The 12,509-nt window shown below is 41.3% G+C and overlaps 1 protein-coding gene across 1 annotated transcript; it reads left to right on the top strand.

The window, feature by feature from the left end:
- The first annotated feature begins 1,136 nt into the window (after positions 1 to 1,136).
- LOC148215865 (vomeronasal type-2 receptor 26-like) lies at positions 1,137 to 9,765 on the top strand. The gene is made up of 4 exons (XM_088141972.1): positions 1,137 to 1,427; positions 2,870 to 3,727; positions 7,507 to 7,633; positions 8,864 to 9,765. The coding sequence occupies exons 1-4, from the start codon at positions 1,137 to 1,139 to the stop codon at positions 9,763 to 9,765; spliced, it is 2,178 nt and encodes a 725-aa protein (XP_087998098.1).
- The last annotated feature ends 2,744 nt before the right edge of the window (positions 9,766 to 12,509 follow it).

The raw sequence follows: 12,509 nt of genomic DNA on the forward strand, positions 1-12,509 counted from the left end.
ATAATTACAGGGGAGAAAATTATTTTTTTCTTCATGACACTGAAGGCTTGATGCATGACCAAACTTGATATAAGCTCCTCTGTAGACTCCATTTGGCACAGGATTAGGAACAAACCCTCTGTTTTGACTGTTAAGAATGTCACCCCTTTATTGTGTGGTTGGTAGGTCAAAACTGCACAGCGTGGTTATTGTTCAGCATCTAGTTTTCTACTAATTCTCTTGACATTCATGATGCTTCTTCAGTGAGTTGGCAGCTAGTGAGAGGGCTGATCACAGGAGGAAATCCACTTACAAAGATTCCTCTCTGTCTGGGATAAGCTAATTCCAAAGTGTTTCTATACCATATCAGCTAGTTACAATGCAGTGCCCCACAACAGATCCTCTCCCTGTTCCTCATGAGCGGTATCAGTCAGGTGGCCTCCTCATAGGTGGGATGGTCTCTCAGATTGTCTATATCTTTAACCAAGTTTACTACATGGATCACCCCTTGCAGGAGCTAAACTTGGAACTTCCGGTGTAAGGAGATATATTTTCAACTCAAAATTTAATAATAAAGTGGGTTTCTACCACAGTTTGCAGATGGAGTTTGAGGAATTATAATGATTACATGGCAGTGATAGAAAAGATACTTAAAATTAACTTTGTAGAAGGCCTAGACAGCAAGGAGTATAAGGGCTGATCTCAAAATTTCCCCATATTTTCAAGAAATCAGTTTTCTGATTCTTACTGAGAAGGATTATTACAGGGACATCCCCTTCACAGTAGGAAAAAAGTAGCTTGGGTATAGTATCCAAAGTATATCCTTTCTAGAATTCTGATGATGTAATATTACTTTGCATATATAGTCATGGTTTGGCATGATGTCATGCCAAACTGTTCTATCTTCCTATTTCATTCACATTGCAGGAAGCATATTAGAATGAATAAAATCATGTCATTATACCATCATATGAATATATTAAAAGGTGGGTTTTCAGAGGGAGAAACAACTGTAAAGCATAAAAATGGGCAGAGTGTCTTTGCTTTATTTTAGAAAGGAAATATAAAGTTGGATTGAATGAGAGTTCAATAAAATGAGCATTTCTATTAGCAGAATACAAAGATGAAAATTTCTAAAACTGCAATATGTTGACAGCATGGTGACCAAGTTCTACCAGCACCTCCTGGCTTTGGTGTTTGCTGTAAATGAGATAAATGAGGATCCCCACTTTCTCCCCAATGTCACCCTCGGATTCCATATTTATGATAGCTACTATGATGCCAAGATGGTCTACCGCAATATCTTGGATCTACTCTCAAAAGCTGACCAGTTTGTCCCCAACTTCCAATGTGGAATGGAGAAAAACCTCATAGCTATCATTGGGGGGCTCGGCTATGATATATCCCTCCACATGGCAGACATCTTACGTCTCTACAAAATTCCACAGGTAAAACATTACAGAGGGGAGGGGCAGTTGGGCATTTTCACATGCCTATTTATTCTTTCTCTTCTTGTGCCCAAATCTGTGGCAGAATTGGTGGGACATGCTGAATTAAAGAGGAATTCATTAGTGCACTCATATCTAAAGAGTCCAGTTGTCATTTCCTGTCCTTCACTAAATTTTTGAAGACTAGAGTGTTTCTCATCTCAGGTTGGTCAACTGCTTAATTCTCTGCTTCACCTCTTAGCTTCTAGGCTACAACCAAGAAGAAAATTGTTGAGGGCATCCCTCTCTTTCTGTTTTTGCTTTTCTGCACACATAATTTCTGCTCTCTCTTTCTTACTTATGTGTGCATCTCAGTCTATGTTGCGTCTTCTCTTCAGATTACTTTACAGCGACTTCTCTTTGATTCCTCACTTGCATTTGAAAGCATCAATTTCTCATCTCCTCTGCTCAGTAGACCTGAACTTACACTTTCATCAATAACATGAACCCTTACACAGGCTGGCAGTAATATGAAGGAAGTGTATTTCCATGTTCCTCCAGGATGATCTGAGTAGAGGTCTATCTTCCACCTGACCGATATGATAAGTCCATTTTTGAACAATGGGTAAGGGAGGCAAGTCCATGATATTAAGGAAAAATGTGTAGACTGACAAAAATGAGAAGGATTTCTCTTCCTTCTCTTGAGTTTGCATTGCTTCTGTGAGAAAATGAGGTTACAATTATTTAGATATTTCCTCCCAACTGATCAAGAATCTGGACTGGAAAGGAGAAAAACAGTCTGTACTACATAACCATAATTATAACAGTACTCTGATACAGAGAGAGAAATATATTTTTCAAATCAGTCAGCACTATACAAACTTAAAACTGGAGATGTTAGAAGGAAACATCATGGAAAGACATGTAGCTAACATATTACTAATTTCGTTATGAAAAATTCAGTCACATAGTTCATATGAGGGGAGCATATAGAGACCATTCTGCTAATTTTCTAAGTTCAGTGAAGCATATAAATTAATATTAATTTCCCCTACCCGTTTGTCCTGCATTAAACTCATAATCAAGGAGCATGAAGTTTAATCATTCAATGATAGAGATGGGGGGGGGGGGAGAGCGTGGAAAATGTAAACTTTAAAAGTTCAAAATTTTAGTTAACTGGAATCAAACATAATTCAAAATTAGGGACAGGAAAGTTAGAAAATTAGTTTTCTCTTTATGGGAAATGTGTAGAGGTCACTTTTCTATGTTACTAAACTCAGATGGGAAACACTTTTTCCCAGTCCAGTATTCCATTATGTTCATTTTCACTAAGCACATTCACCACAGTTTTATGAACTCAATTTCCTGTCAACATGCTGTGTATAAAGAGGCACCTATTGAAAATCATCCGTCAGTCCACTGACTCTCTTGCTTCTGTATGTTTATTTCTTTGCTTTTTGTAGCTTACCTACGGCTGTTTTGCTCCAGAAAAGAAGCATGAAACTGAGACCCCTTCCTTTTACCGCGTTGTCCCTAATGAAGCCCATCAAGGTTTGGGCATTGTCCATCTGCTACAACATTTTGGGTGGACCTGGGTTGGCCTCTTCATTGTGGATGATGAGAGTGGAACACTTTTCCTCCAGCGGTTGCAGTCCTTGTTTTCCAAGAATGGAATCTGTTCAGCCTTCATTGAAAGAACGCCAAAACAAGCTCATGTGTACAACTATAACGAAGCATTGGAAATAGCTCAGAAATATAATCTACATATGAAAGAAGGAAAATCCAAAGTCTTTATTGTTTACGGAGAAACAAGATCATTCATTTGGCTAACCTTGATGATAGAACCCATCAGTAGTGAGGAACCTACCCCTGTTGGGAAGGTGTGGATCACGACAGCCCAGATTGATTTTGCATTAATGAGCTTCCAGCAAGGCTGGAATTTGCAGATGTTTGGAGGAGCCATTTCTCTGACAGTTCATTCAAATGAAATTCAGGGATTCCATGCATTTCTTCAGAAGCTTCAGCCATATGGGACTCAAGAAGATTTTTTCCTCAAAGAGTTTTGGGAACAAGCTTTTGGCTGTGTTTTCCCAGATTCCACTGGAACATTAACAGTCAATAAGACATGTACTGGAGAAGAGAAGCTGGAGAACCTTCCTGGTCCTTTTTTTGAAATGGCCATGGCCGATCACAGTTACAGGATCTATAATGCTGTCTATGCTGTGGCACATGCTTTGCATAAAATCTATTCATCTCAGTCCAAAGGAAAAGCCAAGATGGGCAACCAATATCTTCATCTTCAGAAACTAAGGCCTTGGCAGGTAATTTCTCTTCTCTGAGATGGATTAAGTGATGCTAAGATATGAAGGATGAGATCATGCAACCTCCATAGGAGCTGAAAATATTTTATTCCAATGAAACATGCAGTAAGGTTTGACAATTGAATATAGATTTAAAATGCTTATTTATAATATGTCAGAGTAGCACTACAGGCTACAAATGGTGCTGGAAGAAAAGCAGCTTGGAGTTTTGAACAAATTCTCCTCCCCCATCTGACTGTAATTGCCTTACTTTGCAGTCAAACCTTTTTTCAACATAGGCTACCCAATTAGCAAACCTTTTGAACGTTTCACTCTTGGCTTTAAGTAAGTAACAAAAACTTTATCTAGTGTAGTCATCTACTATAACTAGCATATACCTTGCCCCTCCTAGGGTTTGTTGCAGGGGCCCTATACTATCAGCATGCACAAGTTCAAACCTCCTGTTCGTAACTCTCTCACTGTATCTTTTTACTGGGTATGTCTTAGACTTAGACGTCCGACACACAGCAGTGTCTAAATACTTCTTCCACTGTTTTAACTGTATCCCTTGGCTTACTTCAGGCATTTTTGCTATAACTTTAAAACTTGCATGCCCTAACCTTCTATGCAACAAATGTATGCAATTATCATGTGCTGGCTTGTTACATATGGTGGTTTGTACATTAACCTGATGGTTATTGTAGGGTAACATTGTATACATGCTATCTTTCAATATTCCTTGGGCACATATGGCCCCATTCTTTCTAACAGTACATATATTTCCTGAAAACAACACAGAGTAAACCTCTTGTGTTAAACAAGCTAGGCTTAATAAATTATATTCAAGAGATGGTACAAACAACACCCCCTCAATTGTCCTGTTTAAACTGGGCACAAATACCTGCCCTTCCCCTTGAACCGGTGATTTCTTTCCATCGGCAAGGCTGACATGCTTCTGAGTCGCTGGGTGGAAGGAAACAAAATATTCCTCTCCGTTTGCGAGATGCCTGCTTGCTCCCCTGTCAAGAAGCCATGTTTCCTGATTTAGTCCAGAAACTGTTTTCACCATGGAAATGTTTGGTATCTGTGCTTTACACTTCTCTAATCCTCCTTGCTGCTGTGCTATGCAGTTTCTACGTAAGTGCTTTGTGGAACTACATTTAGAACACCGTTTCACAGCATACACTTTCTCTGTTCTTTTGCTGCAAGTTGGTTCATGTGAGCCTTTCCTCATTGCCTCATTATGGTTCCAGTCATGGGCTTCCTCACCATCGTTCCTCTTCCAGTAAACGCCCGGTTAAATAATGCACTATGAGCTCTTGTTCTGGCATGGATTCCAGACTGTTTATCAGGACATTCCAAGTCTCATTAAGACAACTTAAGATAATATAGACTTTGTTTGCCTCATCAAAGTCCATCCCTCTTTTCTGTAACTTAACAAACAATGTGTTCATGCTTTGCAAGTGCTTTGCTAGGATCTCCCCCGGCTGCAGATGTGTTCTATACCGTTGCCATGTCAGAGCTGTTTTGCTGTTTGTGGTCTCATGCACATAAATTTGCCACAGCACATTCCAACATTCAGTGGCAGTAGGTAAACCACAAATGTGCAACAACTGACTGTCCTCCAGACCCAGTATTAAACACACACAGGCCTTTTCTTCAGCTCTCAGCTGTCTAGCATCAGGCTGTGCAGGGGAATTACTCACAGCCTCCCAGAGTCCTTCCCTCCTTAGGAACATCTCCATCTTGACGCACCAAGTTAAGTAGTTGTAGTCATTGAGTCTTGTTAACGGAATGCCACCACTCATTGACTCAGCTTCCATGACGTCTGCTGCCAACTTCAACGTCTGCCTTCACCAGCAAAACGTTCCACATGACATCAGGATCATTTGCCAAGAATTGGGCTCATAACCTGTCAGAGTAGTGCTATATGCTAGGCTACAAGTGGTGCCGGAAGAATAACAACTTGGACTTTGATTTTGTACTATCCACAGATTATACTATGTATAATTATATACACAAGCTAATTCTTACAGGCAAATACAGTAATTCCTATATATACAGCAACACACCTAACTTTCCTACTAACCAACAATACTCCACAACACTCAGAAACACTCAGCAGGCATATGTTCCACCCATGCTGCTTATGTTCCTTACACTGTGCTGATTCATTCCTAGTCAGTTGCTGACAATTAGCTCATTAGCCATGAGCTCCGGCTACGTGGTTTGCTTTGTCATTCTTTGTGTTATTCACACAGTAACATTCCTTTACGTATGAGTATACATGATATTGTTAATTTATTGGACTATATAGTGTCTTTTATTCAGGAGCTGATGGCAACATAGTGCAGCTCTTGGTTTTGGTGTCCACAATATTACAACAATAATAATGTAACAGGTTTAGAGTATTATATATCTCTTTTAAAAAAAGCTGTCACACAGAAAACTCAAGGTGACTAATCTTTTTCCCTTCCTTGTAATTAGCTTCATCCATTTCTTCAAGACATTTCATTCAACAATTCTCATGGAGATACCATCTTCCTGGATAAGCGTGGAGAAATGCCAACTGGTTTTGAAATAAACAACTTGGTTGTCTTCCCAAACAACTCCTTCTTTAAGCTCAAAATTGGAAGGATAACTCCTTACATTTCTGGTGGAAAATACGTAACTATAAATGAAGACAAGATTGTTTGGCACCAAGGATTTAACCAGGTAAATTGCAATAGATTGCATGGGTTGCCATGAGTTCTTAAGTTCATTTCCAGAGGCACGAAAAATTCTGGAACTTTCCACCCATCATTCTGTTTCTGATGAATCCCATCCTAGGAATCCAGAAGAGACAAGAATTAAGTCTGAAATGTTTTCATTTCTTATATCTGAATCTTTTTTTTTCTCAGAAATGTAAAATGCTGCCATATACCAAATAAGTCCGTGAATCTATGCATTCTAACATTGACCGACTACTGGACTGATTGATTTTGAAATTCCTATACCTAGTCTCGTCTTGAGGAATTGATGTGACATGTAGAGAAATCCATCCTCCATTGTTTCCCCAAATGTAAACTTCTGGAACAGGTTGTGCTGAGAGCCTCTGAGCAGACCCGAATCACCCAGAGAGCTGACAACTGACCCTGTTTCTCATTTCTTCAAAAACCAAAAACCAGACCTGAACATGTATACTAAACAAGCTGTCATAATACTGTTACTTTGTTCTCAATCATTCATTAGGTTTCTGTCAACAATATTGCAAGCCTTTTCTGCAACACTTTCCCAACTCTAGCCTTTCCTATAGCTATCTTTTTTTCCTACCACTGAGGTCAGAAGAGTAGTTCATCCCATATTCTTTTGTTTCATGGCCGTGCCTTATTTACTATATTGATTTTAATTTTTTTATTAGCCACTTAGAATCACATTTACCAAGACAGACAGACTTGTAAGTCTATTAAAATACAAGGGAATACAAGGTTTGTGAAGTTATGATTTTATGCAATTATCCGGTGCATTTCTTTCTAGCCATGTCAGGTACATGGATATCTAGTTGCCTATGATTTATACTGGTTTATCAATTCATTAGAAGAAACAAACATTGCAGGGGAAAGAATACTGGACTAGACTATAGAGATTAAATGTAAGAAAAATTGAAATGGTTTGTATCTCCATTCCCATTAATACATACATCAGCTGAGTCAGTAGTACCTGTCTGAAGGTTGTATAATGAGGCTACTGAATAAGTTAACAATGAAATAATATTCTTCACCATTCCTTTGTTCCTGAAACCCTTTTCCTTCTATGGATAGACAAAGCCCATTTCCTTGTGTAACCCAGCCTGCCTCCCTGGATATCAGAAGGAAAAGGAAGAAGGAGTGACATTTTGTTGTTACAACTGTGTTCCATGCCCAGAAGGGAAGATTTCAAACCAGAAAGGTGGGCAATTTCATATATATAGGTAGCTGCCCAAGGAAATGCCTGTTACTTTTCAAGTTACTAGTGTTATGGGAATCAGCAGGAAGAGGATCTTGGGAGACCCAAAAGGTACATAGAAGACCAAGATAAGAGAAGGTAGAAACAGCTGCAGGAAAAAGAGACAGGGAGGAAAGTAGGCTTAATCAGCAAGAAATAACTAAGGCCACCCAGAAGATTCAGATTTCATTCCATTAATCAGGTTTAATGTCAGAGAATCTTGGAATGGTATTAAAGACATATATCTCCAGAGAGTTCATCAAGGGGGGATCTATCAGAATTGCTTGAATATCTTTCTTCCAGGGAAGATAGAAACATCCACCTGCTCTCGGTTTGTCAAGTTGTGAATTACTACCTTTTGTCTCTCTGCTCTTTGGGTGGTTCCCTTTCCACTCAGATGGGAAGAGCTTGTTCTCAATTGGGTGCTGTTGGGCTGCATCAGCTACCACACCAGTTAGCAATTTCAAACATGTTGGCAGTCAGGTAATAGCCCTGCAGTTGCCTGGTGCTGCAACTTTTGCTGAATCTTTAGTTATCAGGGAGGTTTTGTCAAATGTGAAACAATTGTCAGTTGTACCTCCTTGCAGTATGTTGCTAAAGTGCTGGGCAATGAGTGGGTGCACAGCAGTCATATGGTTCAACCAAACACCATGCAGTTCATTTTCACCTGGTGCTGACCATAATATAACTATTATATAAAGATATACAATTATATATTACATATATAATTTATGACCGTAATATAATATATAAGCATATATATTTACATAACATAGCATGTAATTATATAACAAAATAATATAATTATTATATAAAGATAATAGAGAAATCCTTTATGCATGAAATGTCTCTCTAAATAATAATAATCTTTCAGAAGAGATTGAGTATTCCTTGTTTCTGAAAATTATATTATTACCAAATTTGTATCAACCTTAGGAAACACAAAAGAGGAAAGAAAAATATCAATGCAGGAAAACAACTGATCTGCAAAAATAAAGGCATAAAGAAACATACTTAACAACATGCACCTTCAAAACGGGGGGGGGGGGGCAAAGAAAGCAAGAAACTATACATTGCAGGTGAAAAGGAAAAGAAGTTGCAGAAGATACGCATTCCTTTTTGAGGCAGCTAGGACTGTGACATTCAAACAGTGGTATCAGAAGAAAATATGTGATTTCTTCTCGTTTTCCCTAGATATGAATGACTGCTTCAAATGTCCAGAACATCAGTATGCAAGCAGACACCGTGACCAATGCATTCCCAAAATTATAAGTTTCCTATCCTATGAAGACCCTTTGGGAGCTAGTTTAGCATTCCTTGCTCTCTCATTTTCCCTCCTCACTCTTGTCATGCTAGGAATTTTCATAAAGCACAGAGATACTCCCATAGTCAAAGCCAACAACAGGGAGCTCACCTACACTCTCCTTGGGTTCCTGCTCCTTTGTTTTCTCTGCTCTTTTTTATTCATTGGACAACCTGGGACAATCACCTGCCTTCTCCAGCAAGCAGCGTTTGGCTTCATCTTCTCAGCGGCTGTTTCCTGTCTCTTGGCCAAAACCATCACGGTCATTGTGGCTTTCATGGCCACCAAACCAGGCTCCAGCCTGAAAAAGTGGGTGGGGAAAGGATTGGCCAGATTCATAATTCTTCCCTGCTCCCTTCTTCAAGCAGCTATCTGTGTCGTATGGCTGGCCATCTCTCCTCCTTTCCCAGATCTGGACCATACTACTCTCGTAACTGAAATTATAGCAGAATGCAACGAAGGCTCTGCCAACCTGTTTTATCTTGTCTTGGGGTACTTGAGCCTTCTGTCCATCATCAGCTTCATAGTGGCTTTCCAAGCTAGGAAGTTGCCGGATAACTTCAATGAAGCCAAGTTTATCACCTTCAGCATGCTGATTTTTTGCACGGTTTGGTTGTCCTTCATTCCAGCTTATTTGAGCATCAAAGGGAAGTCTGTGGTAGCTGTGGAGATCTTCTCCATCTTAGCTTCCACTTTTGGGCTACTTGGCTGCATTTTCTTCCCCAAATGTTACATTATTGTGCTGAGGCCTGAGTTGAATTCCAAGGAGTACTTGAAAAAAAGCAAGACTTAAAAAAAATACTATTCATTGATGTATCTTTCTTCTGTAGGGTCTGCCTGTGACATGGAGATCACCTAGGGCTGAATGCCAATCAAAAGATCCCACCAGGTGGCCTTAGGGTTCCCAATAAAAGGCTGTGTGAAGACTCCTACTTACATGAAGAAGAACCTGAATCTTCTTCAGGAAGCCTTTGAGAGAGATGAATTGGGGAGGATTGCTACTACCTATATCCATAAATGAAGAGCTTTTTTCTGATTCCTCTTTGTAGGAATATATTCTTTGAAACATTCTTGTTTCATTTTTTTTGCTGTTGTAATATTACTTATCTATGGTGGAAATATAAGATGGTCAACTATGATTGGCAGTTTAACATGTAACTCAATTCCAAACAATCAATCAGTCAATCAGTCAATCAATCAAATCAATCTGAAAGATGTGTGTATGTGTGTGTGTGTGTGTGTGTGTATAAACTTTGCATGCTGCCCATCTCCCGCAATGGGTGACTCTCAGCGGCTCAAAATTAAAACCAAAAACCCATGAACAATTAAAATAATGTCATATCAATAATTAAAATTAATTAATCAATTACAATCAAACTATAAAAACAAACCCTATACAGTACATAAATCCTAGCAACCTTCATGATGACGGGGGGGGGGGGGGCAATGTCAATTACCCCACAAGCCACTTCCACTGTTGGGAGCCTCCATCCAGCCCCCAGGCCTTCTGGCAAAGGCAGGATTTCATGCTTTTCTAAAGGCCATGAGAGTGGAGGCACACTGCACCTTGGGATGTAGGTTGTTCCACAGAGCAGGGGCCACCGCAGAAAAGGCCCTCTTCCTAGATCTCAGCAGTCAAAATTCCTTGACGGATGGGGTCTGCAACATGCCCCTTCTTCAAGACCGAATAGGGTGGGCTGATATAAGAGGGGCAAGACAGCTCCTCAGATAACCTGGTCGTGGACATGAAGCATTTTAAAGGTGATAACCAACAACTTGAATTGAACCCGGAAGCAAACTGGCAACCAATGCAGCTTGCATAAGAGTGGTGTGATATGTCCCCCCCGATGGAATTCAGAACTATCCCTGCTGCCACATTCTGTACCAGGTATAGCTTCCGGATACTCTGCAAGAGTAGCCCAATGTAGAGCGCATTGCAGTAATCCAACCTGGAGGTGACCTGGGCATGAGTGACTGTGCAGAGGGCCTCCTTATTGGGGAAGGGGCATGACTGCTGCACAACATGAAGTTGCGCAAAGGCCCTCCTAGCCACAACTGCCAACTGCTCTTTGAACAGGAGTCGTGAGTCCAAAGGACCCCAGATTACACACTGGGTCTGTCTGCAGTAGTGTGTCCCCATCAAGACTCAAGATGATAAACTCCTAGATCTTAAGGCTCCCATACCAACAGCCACTCTGTCTTACCAGGGTTCAGTTGAAGCCTGTTGTCCCCCACCCATGCCTTACAGCCTCCAGAAACTGCGAAATGGTAGCCACAGCATCACTTAGGTCTCCTGGGATGGAGATGTATAATTGAGTATCATCAGATTACTGATGATGCCTAATCATATGGTGCTGGATGATCTCACCCAATGGTTTTATGGAGATGTTAAATAGGAGCACTGAACCCTGAGACACCCCACACACTAGAGGCCGTGGCTTGGACCTCTCACTCCCTATGAACACCAATTGGGTTCGGCCTTGGAGAAAGGAGCTGAAACAGCACAGCACTGTGCCACCTAGCCCCAACTCCTGCAGCTGACCCAAAAGGATATCATTCTAGATGGTACTGAAAACTGCCAAGAGGTCAAGAAAAGGAAGGATGGACGCAGTAGCCCCATCTCGTTCTTGCCAGAGATCATCCAAAGGTGTGACCAGTGCTGTTTCTGTCCCTTAACCAGGCCTGAAACATGAGTGATGGGGTCCGGATAATCAATTTCTTCCAGGATGCTCTGAAGGTGCCACACAATCACCTTTTCCACCTTTCCTAGAAAGGGAAGGTGGGAGACTGGACGAAAAGTGTCCAGAAGGGTGGGATCTGGCAAGAGTTTCTTGAGGAGGGGATGGACCAAAGTCTCCTTGAAAGTCTTTGGGAACACCCCCTCCTGCAAGGATGAGTTGACCACCACCAGTACCCACCCTAAAGTCGCCTCCTTAGTGGTTTTAACCAACCAGGAGGGACAAGGATCCAAAATACAGGTAGCCGCACTAATAGCTCCAACGACCCTGTCCACTTCCTCAGGACCAGCAGGATGAAACTGTTCCCAGATAACTGGGTAAGACCACTCCCTGGGTTTCTCCACTGGAACCGCCTCACGCTTGGCCTCCAACTGAGAATGGATCTGACCGATTTTAGCTGTCAGGTGTTCAGCAAATTCCCCAGCATACCCCTGTAGGTAGTCCTCCGAGCCCTCTCTACCCAGGAGGGACCAAGTGACCCTGAACAGGGTGCCAGGTGACACTCTGAGGATGCAATAAGAGCAGAGGTGTAATGACATTTCACCCCCCTTTCTGCCACTAGGTAGGCCTTAATAGTGGCTCTAACCCATGTTCGATCAGACTCGTCCTTAGTTTTCTGCCAGCGGTGCTCAAGATATCTCTTAGCCCTTTTTAGCTCCCTTAACTCCTCTGTAAACCACGGGGAGTGCCGAGGGTGATGGGTCAAGAGAGGCCGCACAGGCGTGATCTTTCCAAGGCCCCAGCCACCTCCTTATTCCAGGCTACAGCCAGGGCCACCACTGGACAATGCAGCAAGGCC

The sequence above is a fragment of the Python bivittatus genome, unplaced genomic scaffold, assembly GCF_059951505.1.
Source record: "Python bivittatus isolate LINGU-HERP-01145 unplaced genomic scaffold, Pbiv_v1 ctg000420_np1212, whole genome shotgun sequence".
Lineage (NCBI taxonomy): Eukaryota > Metazoa > Chordata > Lepidosauria > Squamata > Pythonidae > Python > Python bivittatus.

Coding starts and splice junctions, on each gene's coding strand:
- LOC148215865 (XM_088141972.1), top strand. CDS start 1,137: ATGGTGACCAAGTTCTACCAGCACCTCCTGGCTTTGGTGTTTGCTGTA. Junction 1,428..2,869: donor GTCTCTACAAAATTCCACAG/GTAAAACATTAC, acceptor TGCTTTTTGTAG/CTTACCTACGGCTGTTTTGC. Junction 7,634..8,863: donor GAAGATTTCAAACCAGAAAG/GTGGGCAATTTC, acceptor CGTTTTCCCTAG/ATATGAATGACTGCTTCAAA.